This window comes from Taudactylus pleione, unplaced genomic scaffold (genome assembly GCF_031769625.1).
Source record: "Taudactylus pleione unplaced genomic scaffold, aTauple2 ptg000290l, whole genome shotgun sequence".
Classification (NCBI taxonomy): Eukaryota; Metazoa; Chordata; class Amphibia; order Anura; family Myobatrachidae; genus Taudactylus; species Taudactylus pleione.
Genome location: NW_028284692.1, coordinates 3,556,444 through 3,577,528, shown reverse-complemented (window position 1 = coordinate 3,577,528; position 21,085 = coordinate 3,556,444). Strand labels below are relative to the sequence as shown.

Sequence of the window (21,085 nt, the reverse complement as noted above, 5' to 3'; positions counted from 1 at the left end):
GCTGCAATGGGGAGATGCATCTCACTCTGTATACAAATTGAGACTTTAACTATGTACAAAATGTCCAATATTTTTTTTTAGCTATAGTCTATTGTACTGAACCCTCTGTAAGCATAGAGCGCTTCAATGGGGAGATACTTCTCAATATGCATACAGACTGTAGCTGGGTACACATTATACAGATATATCTGCAGATGATGGTTGTTCGTACACACTGAACAACCATCATCTGTGTCTGCCGGCGTGTCCCGGCAGGCAGGGGCGTGTCTTGCCCCCATCTTCGCGGCTGCCACTGTGTGTGTAAGGGGCGGTCTGCAGACCGCCTGTACACACCTGCCGATGGACAGATATGTCTGCAGACATATCTGTACATCGGCTATGCAGCACAGCCAATGCGATATGTTGGTGAATGCCGACATATCGCATTTACACACTGCCCAACGGGCAGCAGATACATTGGCCGATCTATTGAATCTGTCAGTGTGTACCTAGCTTGAGACATACTCAATCTTGCTGGGCATGCACAGTAAAGAAAAGTACAATTTGGGCTGCTGGGTTGGACATGCATCCAACTCTATATGAGCCCTTAGGTGTCTAAACATTCAGCAGCAATGGATAAGGTTACAAATTCTTGTTACGTAAGTTTTAAAGGGATAGACCTTTATGTGTGAACTGAAAACTGGTCTGTTTGTATAATAAGGTGCTGTAACCAATGGCAACCACACAATTGCATTCATTTAATAAGAAATGTTAGCTGAAAGCTGTGGCATATCTTTTCTGTCTAATTTTCATAAATGTTTTGCTGTGTGTTCTGTCTGCCACAAACCTTGTCCATCTCTGTTGCATTACATCTCCTTGGCAACAATAAGGCCAGTTTTCTCAATAATGTGCCTGTTCTTTATCAGAAAGTTTACACATTCTTCCTCTTTCAGACTTTAGAAAAAATAAAGAGAACGCAGTTGCAGAAATATTACATGTCCAGCCCAGGGGAAAGAGACAATATTGAGTGCAACCCTTACACCATCTTTCATCAAGCTGTGAATAATTGCAAACCTATCATTGGTCTCACCACTATCTCTAGAGGAGGGAAGTCCTATCAGGTATTTACTGGAGTAACTGCATCTTGGGCCTCATCACTTGTCTTTTACTTGGTAAAATAAATAAACCGCTTGTTTCTGGTGCAGGTGCCTACACCACTTACGGAGAAGAAACGTCAGTTTATGGCCATGAAGTGGTTACTCACAGAGAGCCGAGAAAACAAAGACCGCCGGACCTATATGTATGAGAAGCTTGCAGCTCTTCTGTTGGAATCTTTTTATGGAGAGGGAAATATTATTAAAAAGAAGCATGATCTACATAAAATGGCAGAATCAAATCGAGCCTTTGCTCACTTCCGCTGGTGGTAGCTGTGTGATGGATGTAACAGTCAGCTCCTCTCATAGTGACTGCTAATATCTGACTCGCCACTAGATAGATACCTGTATATACAATTTACTAATCTTCTGTCCAGCATCAAACTGTTGTAAACACTTTTCTAGTATGTTGTCTGTGTATAAAATATATAAACTTCAAACTGACACATTGTTATGACATTTTAAAATAGGACAAATGTACAAACAGAGCATTTTCATCATTAGTTTGCCTCTTTACTTGAAGTGTATCTACAGCCATCGGCTGCTCAGCTTCCTATATTCTACAACTGAGGCCTTATAGCCCCTGGTATTTAGCATTAATTTTCAGTATATTGCATGCTGCTATCACTTTTACCACTACTTCGGTCATTATGTTGCCCTGCAACGACACCCAACATTGGAAATACCGTAATCGCTTTCATTTTCAGACCCATCTTTGTCCTATATTTTGTGCTGGTTACAGTTCTTTTAACTTATTGATGCAGAATCTGTCAGTGAAACATGAATGTTTGGAAATGTCTCCTCCTAGGTATACTTTCAAGGGAATACCCATTATCTTAAGGTGGGTACACAGCTGCAGATGATGGGTCGTTCTTACACACTGAACGGCCATCATCTACTTGTGCACTCGGCAGCCGTGTCCCGCCCCCTCCTCGCGGCTGCCGCTGTGTGCAGACCATCCGTGCACACTTGCCGATGGTACAGATATGTCTGCAGATATATCTGTCCATGGGCTGTGCAGCACAGTCAATGTGATATGTTGGTGAACGGCGCCATTCACCGACCTAGCGCGGGTACACAATGGCCGACGGGCAGCAGATACATTGACCGATCAATTGATCGGCCAATGTATTCAGTGTGTACCCAGCATTACATTCTTAACCACATTCCAGTACTAAATGAAGTTGCCATAAGAATTAAAATGTAGTACTTGGTCAAGAACAGCAGTATCACTTACAAGGTAAACTATATGTACAGTAGCTGCTGCATGCAAATTAGAAGCAACAGTAGTTATCCTTAGACTGTAACAGATGAAAATCATGCATTCTTCCTGTAATCCCACAATGCTTATTTAAATAGGTTATGCAGTCATGTACTTCATCAGTAGAAACAATAGGGTGGCATTACAGCTAGAACAAACCATCTACATCTAATGCCAGTCACTGGATATCAGGCATACCATTCACAGAGAGGAAATACTCTTATTTTACCTTGTAAGTGACACTTTCTCCTGTTCTCGAATAAATATTATATTGTAATTCTAGTATTTTCCTTCTTGTATGCATCCTTTAAATATGCACTATATGGCCAACTGAACATCATACCCATATGTGCTTACTGAACATATCATTCTAAAACAATGATGTTGGGCAATAAGAACAGGCATGCAGTTGGTGCTCCAATTCATGACAAAGGTGCTCTATGTGGTTGAAAGCAGGACCTTGCTTTGTGCACAGGAACCCTGTGCTGAAACAGGAAAGGGCCTTCCCCAAACTATTTTCACAAAGTTGTAAGCCCACAATCCTGTATGCTGTGGCATAAATATTCTAGCGTTCCCGCTAGGCTGTTTTAGCAGGGTGTGGCACCCTGCCCTCCAGAAGGAGGGCAAAAAGCACCCTGCCCTCACAGGCTGCGGGTGCAGTCTTCACCCGCAGGACACAGTGTCCCGCGGGTGGAGAAATGTGCGGTGACCCGGTCACCGCCGGAGAATAGACGCCGGGCGCATGCGCCCGGCCTCTGTTCTCCCTGTCTGCAGCGCTTGGGGGCTGCCCGGCATGTCCGTAAGTGCCGGGCATGCCCCCAAGTATGATGAAAAAGGGGACGCGTCTTATAGACACGCCCCCTTTTATGGCCACGGCCCTTTTCGCCCACGCACAAAGTTGCCCTCTCTAGCTCCGGCACCCTGCCTGCCGCCGGAGCTAGAGTGAACACTATATTCCCCTTCACTGGAACTAATGGGCCCAGGCCAAACCATGAAACACATGCACCAGGACATTGGCAGAGTGCTTTACACCACTCCAGTTGATGTTTGGCATTGCATGTGGTGAACGGAGTCTTTTGTGTGGCTGCCCGGCCAAGGAATCTTAATACATGAAGTTCCCGCTGAACTATGCTTACATTGCTTCTGGAGGGGATGTAGTCAGCAAGCTGACGGTCTAAATACCGACCTAGGTATTAGGGCTCCCGGGGGGACATAGGGTTAGGCTGCGGGGAAGAGGGGGTTGACAGTGAGTGCTGCAGCAGAGGACAGAATTGCAATGAGCTACAGCAGGGCTGGGGAACCTTTTGTCTGCCAAGGGCCATTTTGATATATATAACATTATTTGCGGGCCCGGTGCAAACCACGCCCCCTTCGTGTGATGTCACGCGGGGGCGAGGGCACGATCGCCGGTGATTACAGCAATGCCCGGAGCATCCTGCGGATGCTCCAGGGAGCTGTAAGAGCAGCGGTGTGACCATCTGAAGCATCCTAAGGACACTCCAGGTGGCACTGCTGCATAGATTCTGGCTGCAGGGTGCCATTCTAGGCCCCCTGCTACCCAGATGAGGCTAGCAGAAAAAAAGCTCAGAGGGCCAGACCAAATTATTCCGGGGGTCTTATACAGCCTCCGGGCCTGAGGTTCCCCATCCCTGAGCTACAGCAATCACCAATCCTTTTCTCTGAGTTTGTGGCTTCACGGCTGAGCTGTTCTCGCTCCTGGATGTTTCCACTTCACAATAACAGCAGTTATAATGTACTCTAGCAGGGCAGACATTTTTAAAGACATACTTGGTGGAAAGGAAGCATCCTATAACAGTGAAAATCACAGAGCTCTTTGGTATGACCCATGCTAATGGGTGACTAGGTACTTGCATTTAGGCACCCGTTAACAACTGAGGGTTTATTTATGAAGTGTGAGTTTCTAAAATACGGCGCTGCTGTTTGTGTTTATGTCCAATATATAAAAGGGCAGTGCTTTTACTAGCCGTCTCTTGCTAGTAAATATCGGTCATAAACACAAATAGAAGTGTCTGGTTTTATAACCCAACACTCCATAAATAAACCCCTAGGTGTTGCTGAAATAGCCAAACACTAACTAGGTGGGTCCACATACTTTTCACCCTTGTAGTTTAGCTAACAACGAGCCACAACATTTTAAAAATACACCCAACCAATTGCACAAGTTCTAACATCCTACTTAAAGAAAAGGAAGGCACAAACTACATTAAAAACTGTATTAAAATTCATAAAATCATCCACTTGTTTGTACAGTTGAAACTACAAAATGTTATGCAAAAAAGTTTACAATGTCCACAAAACACATTATGAAAAGAGTAGTGTACAAAACTGTCTGCATGGCAAAGTGTGCTTTGTAACACACTCGGATTAGAATTGTCTAACTCCATTAGAGGGCTACTTAAAATAATACAGATTCCTAAGCCATTTCCACCACACACACTCTGACATTATTTAAAAAAAAAAATCCTTAAATCTATTTTTCCCACATCAACAAAAATGAAACCTAGAACGTCATCACAAAGGGGAAAATAAACACCCTTAGGGCTAGGTAATAATTGCTTGTCCTGGTAGGTCAGGGTTACTGAGGAGTGTGGCTGGTACATGTGGTGTAGATCTATCTGTGCAATTGTGTTGCAAGACTTGTGAAGTTCTCAAATCTCCTTCCATCAAGTAGTTAGTCTGCATATTGCTGGAATACCTAGAAGGACGTTCCAGAACACAGAATTGTCATTGATTTACGCTGTCTTCTATCTAACAAATCAAGCCATATATCATATTTTAAATAAGTCTCTATATAGAAAATCTGTTTATTTCATTGTTGGGGGCTGCGTTACTGCTCTTCTGTCTCCATTTATTTTGTTACTTACGTAATGGCTGAGGAGCAATTGCAGTTTAAATAAAATCCAGCTTTTGCTTACAGTAAAATACATTGCTCATATCCAGAGATTGGCATTATTTTTAGCATTATATATATATATATATACATATGGAATTATTGCAATGTGAACCCGACTCCTCTGGCATAGATAAAGTTAATTTCCTCATAGTAAAAGATAATAAAAGCTGGTGTCACTCTGACACCTCACTGTAGTAATACTTGTGTGCAGCATCCGTCATTTTCCAGCCTGCTGCCCGATACTCAATCATCTCGAGCAGTAGGAGCTGAGCCAGCGATCCCAGTCCTCCTTGCAGTAAGAAGCTATCTCTTAGAAGTGAGAAAAGGTCATCCATTCTCTGGGTGTTCATCTTCTCCAGCTGCTCCCCAACACGGTGTAACTGCAGAACCAGACAATCCACCTGCAGATAGATATAGGGTTAAAGTGTTAAATATATAGTATAACATTCACTGTAAACAGTCAAAACTGTTCTCAGCATACGGTATGAGCTTTTACAAAACTATTAAGACCATATACAGTACTTGCAGAGTAATTAGAAAAGTACCCCAATGGTTTGGTCAACTGTTTTATTTTTGGGTTTAAGTTATGGATATGTCATCCTCAAAGAGACATCAGAACCCCGCTTGAAATAGTACATCAGAGCCACAATTCCGCGATCCTAAAACGCTGATGCGATGGTCCGCAGACATCAATGATCGGCAAATCGAGGGAAATTCTGTTAAAGATCCCGACCTGCTGATCTCGATAATTTTTTGGTCGTGATCGGCAAATCAGGAAAATCTAACATGTAGGATTTCCCCGATGCCCAGGCATTGGGGAGTTGCAGCAATCAGTAAATATGTATGGGTCCCTTTAGCTGTAGTACTGTAAGAACAGTCAGTAGCATACAACAAGATCCATAGGAGAGGTTTTGGAAAAACAGAAAGCAAATATGACAAAAAAAAAAATATGCTTACAGAGTTTATCTAAACTAAAATTAACATTTGAAGAAGCTAAAAGTGGTTTTACAAAATCTAAACTGAACTCAATTTTTTTCTATATCATTAGTCAAATGCATACAAGACAAGGCGGCAGCATTAGTGCTAAAATATAGCTGCATTTAGTGCCAGGAGGATGGTGGTTGTAGTAACCCCATCAGACATCACATACACAGACATGGTACATAAACCCATGTTTTGTATACAGGGCCCAAAATAGGTAGTTTTCAATAGAACATAATCCATATCTGACATTCAAGAACACAGAGAATATGTTTCAAACCTTTGTACTGAACATTATTAATGAGAATTAAAGTTTAGCTATAATAATATTGAATTTAGAGGGGACATTTATTCCATGCACGAATGAATACAAAGCCCAGAAGAGTTACAACCACAGTTCAGTCATCACAGGGGCAGGTCTGGTGTGTACGTGGCTATAAATGTAACATATATGCATAATAGGGGAGTGTTACAGGCCAAAGGAAAACCGCTCACATGGGTCAGTTACTGATGCTCCCTTTATGGTGCAACCAATGAGAATATTGCTCTCAGCGGCCATCTTTTGGAAAATGGAAAACAGCAGTTTTCCATTTGGTTACCATGTTTTTGTAAAATTTGCAGCTAAATGCAATGTTGGTGAATGACTTATAATATGGAAAAGTCTGAGCCCAGTGTCAGTACGTTGCCAGACTAAAAGGAAACATGGATGCACAACACATTGATAAGTGGAAGAGAGTTAGGGGGGTATTCAATTTGAAGCGAAAAGTCTGGACTTTTCGCATGCCGGACTTTTCACTCCACATCGGAGGTTTGGCAGGGGATAAAGTATCGGGCGCGTGCCCGCTTATCCCCGTATTCAATTCCAGAAGTTGCGGAATCAGGACCCGGTACAAAGGTAAGTATAGAAAAAAATCAGGGAAATGTTCCTGGCACCCCCTAATGATGTCCAGACATGGTGGATCACCATGGGTGCCCCTCTTTTTGCATGCTGAAGGGAGTCAGTGTTTTTAAATAGCCGCAGCAGGTGCATAAATGCAGCATTCTAGAAGGGGTGAAGAATAGCACTCTGCTTATTTTGGGGGGAAAAATAACTATGCCCATCAAATTTGGAGTACATGAAAATGGGTGTAAGCATATTTTAAGTCCCATCAATGATTTTTAAAAATTCTTCAAACATGCACCTGCCGCTACTTGGGAACCCCTCTGGAATCTATTTCGCTACTTTAGGATTTTGTCCCCCATATTTTTTTAACCCCAAAATTCAAGTAAATTTTTTAGGGTGTCCCGATTGTTTTTTGGCACACATTAATTTTAGGGGACATTCCCAGGGGTGCAGGCTATTTTTTTTAAAGCCTGCACCCCTAAACCCCAATTCTGCACTTTTTTTCGCCATGTAAAAAACATGATGAAAAGTTATCTGCGTTTTTAACAAAGACTTTGGACACCGGCGAAAAGTCTTTGAAATTGAATACGGGGATAATGCAAACAGGCGAAAATGACGTCATCGGCGATAAATTATCGCCGATAACGAGTTTTCGCTTCAAATTGAATATGGCCCTATGTCTAATACACTAAAAAGAATAGTGACAATGCAGTACATAGTACCTCCTCTTCTCTCTGCAGACTCTCAGGCTGTGCCAGCTGGAAGAGGCAGTCATACACAGGATTAACCAAGGCCAACATTGGCATATTATTGACCTGAAGGGAAACAGACAAACTACTCACTAAAGTTAGAAGTAAAGAATAGAACAATATAAAGCAGTCAGTATAGAAAATGCATTACTCCACAGGGCACAATACACAGAGGGGGTGATTCAAAGATGGACGCAGGTAAAGCATCAGGCACAAGCGCCCAGTGTTTTACCTCTGCACATGCGTCCTGATTAGAGGCGCAGATCGAAATTGCATGGAGATCCATGCAATTTCAATGGGAGGGTGTCTAACAGTTGCGTGCTTGTCAATGACTTTATCTAAAGACGCAGTTGCATAGACACTGGCAGTCATGGTCACTCTGCCATTCTGTGCCTGCCATAGCACGTCTTTGTACAGACATCGTCGCAGCGAGTGGGTGCCTCATTAGAACGCCCATCGGCCACAGCATTAGCATAAAGACGTAGTAGTGGCTGCAAATGCATCAACCTCTGAATCATCCCCACAATAGCTATGAGAGATCACCATGCTTCATGGTACTGAAACTGCTATTGGGATGAGGTGCAATGTCAGGCTTGTGCCACAGATAGCAGGAAACTTTGGGGACAAACCATTAACTATTGGGGGTAAACATACTAAAGTGAGAGTTTTTAGAAGAGATGTTGTCCATAGCAACCAGATTCTACTTAACATTTAACTAGCACCTTCTAGAAGATAATAGCTAGAATCTGATTGGTTGCTATGGGCAACATCTCTTCTAAAAACTTTCACTTTAGTAAATGTATCCCTTAAGCTGCATACACACACACACACACAACGATTTAGTAAATGACCGATTTTAGTAAACAATTTTCGGAAATTTTTTCAAGGGAAAAATGAACGAAAATTGTTTACTAAAATCGTTCATTTACTAAATGTAATGAACGATTTTTTTGAACTACAAACGATTTTTGCATATTCCCTTACTGAAAATCGTTGAGTTGGTCAGTCTGACTGAACTGCAAATGTGAACGCGCATGAACGATAATCGTTTTAACTCAGAAAGTGAACGATTTTTTCAATAATTGAACGATATCGTTAACGATAATCGTTCAAAAAATCGTTGTGTGTGTATGCACCTTCAGTCTAATCAGATCATAAAGCTCTTTGTCCACTTGATATGTGGGTCTCCCATGTACTTACTTATTCCTGTACTTTCAAGTGTTAAGTCTTTAAAAGTTTCTTACATCCTTCTCTTGATTGATGCCTATAACCCATCAATGGAATGTAGTCACTTTGTCAACATTCAGAATGTCAATACACAATTGCAGGGTTAGGCAGCAATTCGGGTTAAGCTCAGACGAAACGTGAATGGGAAATACTACTGTCGGTATTCAAAGTGTTGACATTTTAAATGTTGACATTCTGTACATTTCGACATTATTAATGTCGACAAAATAAAATATATCATACCCCCAATCAAAAAGTTCCAGATCTGCAATGAATGTTTTTTTTATAATGAACCTTTTGTATGGAAATTCACTAACCAACCATGGGGTTTATTACAGATAGATGTATTTGAAATCAATTGAAACACTTTAATCCATTACAGATGAGCTCCAATTAATTAATTGACCTCATACATACATACATACTTTGTTATTTTAAATTACAGTATTTTGAGGTGATTAATGGTATAAGTTCCTCAATACATTAATTCGGATTCCATGAGGTAAATAAAAAAAACATGCCACAGGGAAGAATACTTTTCGCAACCACCATACTTACTCTTAGGTAGTCAAAGACATTGCAGATGAAGCTGACATAGCACACCCACTGCTGCACAGAGCGGGCTCTCATCTCCTCCCGGTTACGATATTCGCTCTGCAGTCTGTTCAAGAGGCCGCTGCGGAAGACACTCCGACCGGTTTGTTTGCTTTCTGCCTGGAGGGCAAAGGTGACAAAACAATAGCGTGAGTGAGCAGAAACGAAATAGGCTTTCCACACAATGGACAATTAAGAGTTATCATATAATCATTTATTACTGCTGACACTGTGATACAGCTACAATGCTATCTGATGAAAGCTGCTCACACAAAGAAAAACCCAGCTGGCACTTCAAACTAGGCATGTGTTCATTTTGGCCACATACTTGTCAGCATCACATTGGACTCAATCCACGTGCTCCACCAATGACAGCACACACCTAACAATTACACTTATCTGCAAACTATATATCTCTGCAGCTAATCAATAATTGTTTTGGGATCAAAATATAGAATTCTCTGTGCAATCGGACTGAAAACAGCCAAACTGCCCAATATGAAATACTTTGTGTATAAGGAAATTTTGAGTTTTGAAATACTTTGCCAGAAGATAGCAAGTCTTCTCACCTGAATGATAGTGTAACACATTTTCCCAGCCTCTTTGCTAAATGTGGCATCTCTCAATGACTGCTCTACGATCACATTGGCCACTTTTTCTAGATCCACACTGGCTGGCTCTAAGAATGAATAGATCTCCATTACTAGAGAACACAGGTACATTACTGCTATTGGTGAGGACATTGGAAGTGGGAGCAAAAGGTAATTCGATCATTGAAACAAAAAACAGTCACAACCTTTCAGAGCGGTCTTGAGTAGATTCTGAGTTTCAGCATCGAATGCCTGGATTTTGTACTCTTCCATAGTTCAAAACAAAGACTATCGTAATTAAAAATAAAAAAATCCTGAGGATACACAAAACAAACAAAAGAAATTAAAAGGGTGTACACATGTAAAGGTTATGGACAAATACATACAAATGGAAACATCTGAATAAAGGAGACACACACATAGGGATCAATTCAAAGCAACACTTACAGTACCTCTAGACTCGCAGATTTTTGTTTGCAGCCCCACAGGGCTAAGTACAAACATCCACGAGCCCAGGGTGAGGTTGTGCCACGTGGCGGGCAAGATTTGGAGCCATTGGCTGCATTTCCGTGCCGTTATAACGACAACTCACACCTCTCGCTTCTAATGGAACTGACCCCTAAGCATAGTAAAAGCAATATCTTAAACACAGGCAAGGCTTATGTTCTTAAAGAAACCAACATCGCAGCATTGTCTCATTCATATATAAAAAGGGGGGTTGTCCTAGTTGTTTTTAATTCTAGCTACCATGGCTACAAGAGGAGACCACATGGCTTTGAAGTTGGGCCCAGTTTTACAAGAGCTCAGTTGTATCACAAGTAGCACTGTCTAAGGTGATGTGATTATACACTGAAGTGCCAAAAGTCATGGGATAGCAGTATGTAAAGGTAATGGTAGGTGGCGTCACCATACTGTAACGTCTTAGTAATGTCCATACCTGCTTCAGTTGTATTCAGGCATCTCGTGAGTCAGTGTGAACACCGGTTAGGCTGCTCATGGCAAGGCAACATGAATTATCGGTGTTCAAACGGGGCATGATAGTGGGTGCCCGATGAATGGGACATTCCATTTCCAAAGTTTTACAGACATTCAAACATTCTTCAATCTACGGTGTCACTCGTGTACCAGGAATATCTCATGGAAGGCATTACTACCCACTGTGGACAGTGCAATGGCCGACCACGGGTGCTTAAAGATTGTGACTAGCTGCGTCTGGCCACAATTGTCCGTGGTAACAGAAAAGCGACACTGGCTCAAATCACATCCACGTTCAATGGAGTGGGTACCAGATGTATATCCAGCAGGTCAGTGCAGCGTTATTTAGCTTCCATGGGATATGGGAGCAGAAGCTCCTGTTAATATTACGACACCGGACACAGTACCTCACCTGGGCTTGTGACGTCATTAATTGAACTCCGGAGGAATGGCAGCATGTGGTGTGGTCCAATGAGTTACAGTTCTAGTTGTTTTGGGTTGATGGAAGGGTTCGGGTGTGACGCAAACCCCTTGAAGCCATGGACCCTGGTTTTCAACAAGGCAACGTACAGGCTGCTGGCGGTTCTATAATTGTGTGGGGTGCATTCACGTGGCATGGGTTAGGTCCGCTGGTCAGCCTGAACAAGTCATTGACTGGTAACCGCTATGTTGCATTGCTTGATGACTATTTGCAGCCATTCATTGACTTCATGTACACTCACAACAATGGAATATTCCAGCAGGATACTGCACTCTGGGCCTGATTCAGAGCCGCTCGTAAGCGGCCGCTCGTTCATTCCGAGCGATGTTTGCCCAACTGCGCATACGTACGGATTTTAATACGCATGCGCGAACCAGTCAGTGCGGCCGAAAATCGTTGTTCGCTAAATAGCGAATGCCTGCTATTTTGAGTGACAGGACGAGGCGTATGTGGGTGGTAACAGGGGAAGGTGCTTGAAAACGGGGAGTGGAGATCAGAACGCAGGCGTGCTTAAAGGTCAAAACGGGCGTTTTATGGGTGTGCATAATTAATACAGCAGCGTCATTGCCCACGTCACTGGGTTATTTTATAGTCAGAACTGCTCGCAAGATTGTGGTAGGAAAAACAAGAATAGCGAGCAGTTCGATGTACTCGATTAATCTAATAAATAGCGGACATGACGTAGCATGCGAGCGGCCAGGGGGCGTAGTTATCCAAAAAACGACCACAAGTTTTGTTCGCTCGTTCAGACATGGAGGCGTCAACAGACCGCAAAGAGCGAACGGTTCATTTGAATAGCCACCCCCTTTTCCTGAACGACCGTCCGCAAATAGCGTCCGGCTCTGAATCAGGCCCTCTGTCATCAGTCCCAAGTTGTCCAGAATTGGTTCTAGGAGCATTCTGGAGAGTTAAAACGAATGGTGTGGCCACCACTTTCACCCGACTTGAACCCAAACGAGCATTTAAGGGATGCGGTGGAGAGGTCCATTCGCAACCAAGATCCTGCACCTGCAAATATCAGGAAGCTGTGTAAAAGTATTCTGACAGCATGGGTCATCATCTCTTCAGAGGTCTTCAGTCCACTAGTGGAATCGATGCCACGGTCGAGTTGCTGCACTTCGCCAGGCTAGAGAGGATCCTATACGTTACCATCTCATGACTTTTGGCACTTCAGTGTAGAACGCTACGGGAAAATCAGCAGCGCATGCTCCATGTCATAGATAATTGTGCATCATCACCAATTGCCTAGCACATCGGGGCTAAATGTAATAGGGTGAGAGTTCAGCAGTAAACTCTGACACTTTTTAAACTTGGACAATGTAATAGATTACGGGAACATGCAAGCTCACATGTTTTTAGACTCAAACAACTCTCACGATTTAAAACGCTCATCCAGATGTTTTCCTATTTTACTGATAAAACACAACCAATGTGAGAGTTTACTGCTAAACTCTCACCGTATTACATTTGGCCCCAGGTGAGAAACTGCAGATCAACCAACTGCAAATGTTATCCTGTGGCACAAACACAAAGGGGTAAATTTACTAAAGTGAGAGTTTTTAGAAGTGAAGATGTTGCCCATAGCAACTAATCAGATTCTAGCTATTGTCTTCTAGAAGGTGCTAGTTAAATGTTAAGTATGATCTGATTGGTTGCTATGGGCAACATCTCCACTTCTAAAAACTCTCACTTTAGTAAATCTGCCCCAAAGTTTTTTAAAATTGGTCAGACAGGTCAACCACAGAGCAGGAAATCATGGGTTGCAGTACATAAATTGCGAATGACACCTAGCAATGCACATTTTATTGCAAAAAAAAAAAAACACAGTCAAAGGACTATTGTGCAGAGGGTCAAGGTAATACAGTCATATAGTATGTTCTTGACAAACATCGCTGTGTTCTAGTGAATGCTTCTTATGGTTATATAACGCTGTGGGGAATATTTTCCCTTACATAGCAAGGTCAATTGCTACTTCATGGTACCGATATCTATATGCCATACGGCACAAGCTGCCCGGTGCAACAGAACCAGTCCGAGAGGTGTAGCGTACACTCTTTTTCTTTAAATTGTGCATCGTAGACGCAACGTAAACACCAGTCAACGTGCACTAGAGATGCTGGGCTGCGACTTTCACCGCACAGGAGTTTTCAATACACAGTCGCAGATGAAGAGCAACGGAAGTTGGCTTGAGAAAAAGCCGTGGCGAGAGAGAGGGATATTTGTGTGTGTGTGTATATATATATACATATACACACACACACATATACTTACATTCATACATGCACACACCAGTCAGTCAGTCACTGGTCTAGGCGACAGAGGTTTATATTATAATCCAACCAGGAGGGGGCGGCGATCAGAACCAGTACTAAGCAATACAAAGGCACAGCCAGCTCTACTTCCATAAGAAATGCTATATATAGAGCCGTTTGCAGTACGTTATGGTTGGTCAGGGAACTCATACAGGGCTGGCAATATAGAGAATATTACGCCAGTAGTGACACATCACGACAATATCGTATGTGATATACACAGAATAAATATTCAAATACACTCATTTCCGTTGTAACACCGGCTTTCAACCGCTTTTTCTCACCTCCTAATCGTGCATCATATTGCTTACGGTGCAGGCCGTCTCGTTTATAGTGATATTATCCCAGGCTAGGCCGCGGCTGGACGTGGAACAGGCCGAACCGGTTTTCAAATGTAGCGACACCTATCGGGGGGTCCTGTAAGCAAGCGACACCTGTAGTAACAAGGAGACATAGTGACATCTAGTGGAGGAATCTGATTATGTTCCTAAAAATGTCTGACTTCTATATAATTTTACAACTAATTTCGCTATGGACTCCATATACTAGGGTAAATCTACGGGTATGTTTCTGAAATTTGAGATAACAATAACACTTTAAAGTAGATAGCAGGGGTGGCACCATAATGTTTCTTGATGATCACAAACAACCAGCAGGCAAATATTAATGAGTGGCACCATTGTTTAAAACAGGTGGATTTGCCCTTTCAAACAAGGGTCTCAAATTGTTTTTGAACCAGGCAGAAAGATCAAGGCTCTGAAAGCCTCCCCTATTCCTGGCATTCATCATGCATGTTGCCTAGAGCAGTGGTTCCCAAACTTTTTTGAATCACAGCGCCCTAGAGCAGTGGTTCTCAAACTCGGTCCTCAGGACCAGGGCCGGTTCTATAATTACGCATGGTACGCAGCTGAGTAGGGCGCCAGATAGTGGAGGGCGCCTTGGCTGCGACCATGGTAATTTATTATTTAACTAACACAAGGTAGCGGGCGGGCAGACTGTCACTTTGACACAGCTGCATCGCACTTGCATGTAATGGGTGCCCCCTTGTAAGGAGCGACGTGATGTCATGATGTCGCAGGCAGGGCTGGACAAGTGGGAGCTGCAGCCCGCGTTTGAGATGGATCGGCGCTGGCGTCCCATGGGCATATTCTTGCTGCAGGCTCCCGTCCAGGCCGCCGCCCGCCAGTGACAATAAGATAGGCGCCGTCGGAGGGGGAGCGGTGCAGCTGGGTGGGCACTTTAATTAAGCCAGGCACAATGAGGAGGGGATCCGCCGAGGAGAGGTAATGCTCCTTTTCTGGGAATCTCCCCCGCCCTGTCCTATTTGCTTGGGCTGCTGACTGCAGAGTTTATAGTATTATTTCCCCAGCCTAATGAGCCAGCTCCAGGAAACATTGCCGGGCTGGCCCCAGCCCAGCTTACATGTGCTCTTTCGGATGACTGGCCACTCCCCATAGACCAGCGTGCACCTCTACAAGAGCTCATCCAATTCCAGCATCATCGGGGTTCCGTGCTGTGCAGTGCATTCCTCGGAGAAAGGAAGTTGAAGGTGCCGCAGCATGGGACACAGGAGGCCGGTGAGCGCGGAATTGGTGGTGTTGCTGACTCAGTGCTGCTCATTCAGGTCAGTGACTCACTGTCTCTGCTTGCCCTGCAATATGCTGCACCCCAGACTTGTCACCTGCTGGCCTCTGACTGCTCCCCATGCCACTGATTGCTCCCTATGTCCCTGACACCCCTGACTGCTCCCTATGTCTCAGGGGCATTGTCTAGCCCAGTGTACCCCACCATTACTGTCCCTCCTACCTAGAACCCCCCCAGCCAGTCCAGTTAGTGATCCTTCCTCATTCAGCCCAGTGTCCCTTCCACCCCTTTCTCACTGCCCCCTTCATATCCTGCCCAGTGTCCAACAGTGTCCCCCACCATCTCACTGACCCCCATCCTAGTGTCTCCCACCCTGCAAGCCCAGTGTGTCTCCCCCTTCCCCCCCAACCAGCCCACTGCCCCTGAACAAGAACCCCACTCAGCCAGTCCAGTCAGTGATCCCCCCCCATTCATCCCAGTGAACCCTCTTTTCCAGCCTAGTATTCCCCCCTCCCGCCACCATTCACTGCCCCCTTCCCATGCACCCACTGCTTCTCCCTGTCACCCACTACCTTTCACCCTCTACATGGCATCATCCACTGCATCTCCTTCTTACCCACTGCCTGTCAACCTCTCCCTGGCGCCACTGCCTCTCCCCGTCATCTCCTCCCTGTCCGCCACCTTCTCGCTGTCACCCACTGCCTCTCCCAGTCACCCTTTCCTTTAACTCACTGCCTCTCCATCTCCCACAATCTCTCCCCTATCACCCCCTCCCTGACCTTCACTGCCTCTTCCCCATCACTCTTTCCTGTCACCCACTGCCTCTCCCCATCACCCTTTCATGTCACCCACTGCCTCTATCCATCACCCTGTCATGTCATCCACTGCCTCTCCATCTCCCCACAATCTGTCCCGTCACCCTCTCCCTGTCCTTCACTGCCTATCACAGTCATCTTCTACGTCACCCACTGCCTTCCTGTGGTGTCAGCCACTGCCTTCCCCCTTCCCAGGCGTCAGTCACTGCCTCTCCAATAAGGGTGTGGTCTTGTGGATACGGCATTCCATTATAGGTCAAGCCCCTTGCTGTGAGGCCACACCCACTTTCCCACCTGTCATGGTGCCCCCCCGTCATGTTGTTCTGCCCCCCAAGCCCCCCGCCCCCCACGATGGTGGAATTATGGAACTGTGGGCCGCAGAAGTAGCCTCAGGGTTAAGGGTGCAGCTAGCCCTCTTCAGGCACCAGGAGGCAGGTAAAGGTTGTGCCCCAGCGTCAAATTATCTTCATATAGTATTATTACACAAAACATAAATCAGGGGGACACACTCCGTTTTTTTTTCTTTCTGATCTGTATGAGACAGGCTCTGCCTCAGTTTCCTGTGTCATACACATTAAACAATTACTGAGACACTGCAGGTGGCAGGACTGGAGGGGTGAAGAATTTTTCAGGGACACTACCTGAGGTCTTCTTACGGCTTTTTAATATATACAAGGAATATGGAGAGAAAAGTAGGGCTATGGTCTGGGGCACTCTACAATATATAACTGATTTAATTAAAACATAACTTTTAATAATGCCAATAAAATATATGGTACCATAAAGTTAAATTAAGATTAGATGGTGTATGTCCACCATATAAGTCACAAATGTCAAATACAGTGACTTCTGAAGGCGAATTATTAGTATATGCACAGTCCCATACTGGATATATTTAGATTAGTAATACAATTAACTAGGTTATAAATATTGTCTGACCAAGTGCAAAAAGCAATCCCAATTCTATGTTTTTCTACAGCACCTGGTCTTCCCTGGAAGTCACCTTCCAAGTACTGATCAGGCCAATTACAATTTAGCTTCCAAGATCAGACGAGATTGGACAATCAAGTAATGTATGGCTGTAGATATTTATGGGAAAAATTACACACTTCTATGTTTAAATGAAATAATATCAAAGTTTATATGGATGAGGTGAACAAGCCCCCAGCCGGCCGAAACGCGCGTCCTCCCATACTTATTTTTGCACAGACATCCAGCCAGCACAAGGGTTGGATTCTCTCTGGACTTTGAAAGCAGGAGCGGTATTGTATGTGCACCACTACACAGCAGGGTCTCTTTGATATAAACTTAAGTTTACTGCATCGGTTTATGTGTGACACAATAGCGCTGTTTTGCTCACCGTATTCTTTACATGAGTATGCTGACATACATCCACAGAGACCTGCTGTACACATCTAGCTTTTGAAATGTATCTTGTCTAATACATATGCTATGTGGTGTCACCTGGAAATAATAATTAATATTGTCTAGTTTTGAATTATTTAATTTAAACATACGGTTGTGCTCGTAGCCTATGAAATTTTAATACAAATCTTTGAAGTCAATCCATTATTTAAAGTGCCTTGTTATGTGGCTCCTTATGTATGTATGGAACTAATAGGCTGTATTAGCATATACTAACACTATGTGATATATTATGCAGATATAAGATGCAAATAAAGTCTGCTTGTGCATTCTTTTTTTGAATATGATTATTTTCCAACAAATGGACTATTAATATAACTAGTCCTACATATATATATTGCTCTGACCTAGAAGTGTGTAATTTTTCCCATAAATATCTACAGCTATACATTACTTGATTGTCCAATCTCGTCTGATCTTGGAAGCTAAATTGTAATTGGCCTGATCAGTACTTGGAAGGTGACTTCCAGGGAAGACCAGGTGCTGTAAAAAAACATAGAATTGGGATTGCTTTTTGCACTTGGTCAGACAATATTTATAACCTAGTTAATTGTATTACTAATCTAAATATATCCAGTATGGAACTGTGCATATACTAATAATTCGCCTTTAGAAGTCACTGTATTTGACATTTGTGACTTATATGATGGACATACACCAACTAATCTTAATTTAACTTTATGGTACCATATATATTTTATTGACATTATTAAAAGTTATGTTTTAATTAAATCAGTTATATATTGAAGAGTGCCCCAGACCATAGCCCTACTTTTCTTTCCATATTCCTTGTATGTATATATTGGGCTTTGGGTGCACCACCAACACATATTAAATACGGATATTAATCCGTGATTGTGAGATGGTTGGTTTAAAATTATATTGACTATTCCTTAGCTCTGTGCAGAATCTCCCCTTTTTTCCTTTTGCGACTTTTTAATATAATCTGGGTATTCGAGCCCTTAACAAGTATTCTGATATTGGGATCAGACACCAATGGTTAAAGTTCACTAACTTATTGTCTCTGGTTCTTTTTATATTAGACTGACACCTAAGCCTGCTCTGCTCCATTATATTACCCAGATACTCATAATAAACTACCTTGTGTCCCAGACAATGGGACACTGAGAGCGCGAGAGAGACTGGTGTGTGTCAATGAATGACTGCTGTGGGTATGTAAGACAACGTCTGACGTGTGTGTGATAATGGGTGACTTCTATACACCTACATAGTAGCCATAGCTAACCTCCATAAAGCAAAACAAAAGGCGGGTAAGCTGCATTGAGCAAGCGGTGAATAATTGCCATGCGCATGCGCGCTGCATCTATTCACTAGAGAGGGGCTGGGGGAATTCTCAGCAGCTCCCGGAGTACCGGGCAATCATCCAGTGTGCCAAAAATGGGGTGTGGCTCATGGGTATGGCTTTTTCCATGAGACTATGGCCCCTTTTCAGGCGCGCGCAACAATATGCCTGGGGGCGCCAAGAAATATATATTCGCTTACCAAAAAATTTGGGCTAGGGCCGGCCCTGCTCAGGTCCTCACACAGTTCACGTTTTGCAGGTCACCCAGTAGGTGCACAGGTGTAATCATTGCTCAATGACACAGTTTAAAAGGTCCACAGGTGGAGCTACTTATTTCACTTGATTCAGTGTGGAGACATGGAAAACATGCACTGTTTGGGGTCCTGAGGATCGAGTTTGAGAACCTGTGCCCTAGAACACAGGTTCTCAAACTCGGTCCTCAGGACCCCAAACAGTGCACGTTTTCCAGGTCTCCTCACAGAATTACAAGCAAAAGTAATTAGCTCCACCTGTGGATCTTTTAAAATCTGGCAGTGAGTAATGACTACACATGTGCACCTGCTGGGTGACCTGTGAGGGGTCCTGTATACAGAGTTTGAGAACCACTGCCCTAGACTATCAGCATTCTTTTCACAGCACCCCTAGGCCAAAAGTTTATTAGAAAATAATGTAGTAAGTAAAGTGAAGTCAAATGTGCTACCTGTCATCCTTAGGCTCAGTTATGTGGTGGGGGACAGGTTTGTGCTTTTGTTTGTCCACTTATTTACATTACATTGATCATAAATAAGTTGATTTGGTGCTGGACCACCAAACTGAGGCACCCCAGGGTGCCAAGGCGCACAGTTTGGGAACCACTGGCCTAGAGGACACATGCATGAATTCTTGTACAAGAAATCCCACTGTTCATGGCAGGCAGTGATGACTGGGTCTTCTTGTAAAACATTCAGGCTGATGCAGAGTCAGTCATATTACTCTTGTATCGTGTGCACAGAACTAAATGCGTATATTTGGCTGTATGCAGATCTGCACTGTAGCATTAAGTACAGCACTTGACTCCTGTCACAGTGGGGGAGCCGGCGCTCCGCACCTCCGGCACCGCCCCAGTGATAACAACCACGGGCTGGGGTTCGGGCCGCAAGTCCACGCCCCTTTTCGCCATGCGCATGACATCCCTCCCCGCACCGGGTGTCACCGTGGGGAGGGACGCCACTGCACCAGTCCTGTCCTTGGTATAAAAGATAATATATATGAAAACAGGCGTATTTACCATTCTACCCAGCCTCTGAACATGAGAGTGCCAGATTACAGCCCAGTCACGTCCCTTCAGTCTTAAGTGGAGAAGCTACTGAAATGTGTACAACTCCGCATCATCCATACTTCTATACATTCGGCTCTGGAGCATACGCAGTACAAACACATGCAAGATACATTCAGCACACTGGTGTATCTCCAGCCCTGCATTGTCTCATTGTGTTCCATTTCCATACAAAGTAATGTTTAACACTGTGCTATATGCTAGACGCTACACTTTTCCTGTTTTGGCAATAGTTTTTTTAAGTTATACGACAGTTAGTGTCATGAATACACAGAAACATGTTAAGAGGTAATTTATTTTCCCCCTGCATAACATCCAGACTGTGATCTGGAACTACGGTTGTCACCCATCTTTATTAGGATACAATTGTGAGCGACTGGCGCTACGTTCCCTGTGAGGTCTAATAATAGACCCAGAATTGCAACCAGGAACAGCAGGAGCTTTCAACAGTGCCCCTCAAAGAGAATAGGTGGTACCGACACTTTCTTTGATCTAATAAAAGTCCTTTCTTTCTGGTGTTTTTTTCTCAAAAATATGTGAAAC

At 43.7% G+C, this 21,085-nt stretch overlaps 2 protein-coding genes across 2 annotated transcripts in view; one reads left to right on the top strand and one right to left on the bottom strand.

The window, feature by feature from the left end:
• MRPS7 (mitochondrial ribosomal protein S7) overlaps nucleotides 1-1,577 on the top strand; it is a 37,811-nt gene extending 36,234 nt beyond the window's left edge. The window contains exons 4-5 of the mRNA XM_088482579.1: nucleotides 933-1,100; nucleotides 1,185-1,577. Of these exons, the coding sequence (XP_088338705.1) occupies nucleotides 933-1,100; nucleotides 1,185-1,406 (390 nt within the window). The 3' untranslated portion in view covers nucleotides 1,407-1,577. The remainder of the gene's footprint in view (nucleotides 1-932; nucleotides 1,101-1,184) is intronic.
• Nucleotides 1,578-4,542: 2,965 nt separating this feature from the next.
• On the bottom strand, nucleotides 4,543-15,603 carry MIF4GD (MIF4G domain containing). Its single transcript, XM_088482580.1, has 7 exons — nucleotides 15,523-15,603; nucleotides 14,385-14,534; nucleotides 10,539-10,646; nucleotides 10,312-10,421; nucleotides 9,707-9,862; nucleotides 7,895-7,987; nucleotides 4,543-5,709 (listed from the first exon to the last, which is right to left on the bottom strand). Exons 3-7 carry the CDS (start codon nucleotides 10,603-10,605, stop codon nucleotides 5,482-5,484), a joined length of 654 nt encoding a protein of 217 aa, XP_088338706.1. The 5' UTR covers nucleotides 10,606-10,646; nucleotides 14,385-14,534; nucleotides 15,523-15,603; the 3' UTR covers nucleotides 4,543-5,481.
• Between the last annotated feature and the right edge of the window lie 5,482 nt (nucleotides 15,604-21,085).

Excerpts from the sequence above, each read along its gene's own strand:
- MIF4GD (XM_088482580.1), bottom strand. The coding sequence starts at position 10,605 with ATGGAAGAGTACAAAATCCAGGCATTCGATGCTGAAACTCAGAATCTA. Across the intron at positions 10,422-10,538 it reads ACTCAAGACCGCTCTGAAAG|AGCCAGCCAGTGTGGATCTA; the intron begins GTTGTGACTGTT and ends ATTCATTCTTAG. Across the intron at positions 9,863-10,311 it reads TGTGTTACACTATCATTCAG|GCAGAAAGCAAACAAACCGG; the intron begins GTGAGAAGACTT and ends TTTGCCCTCCAG.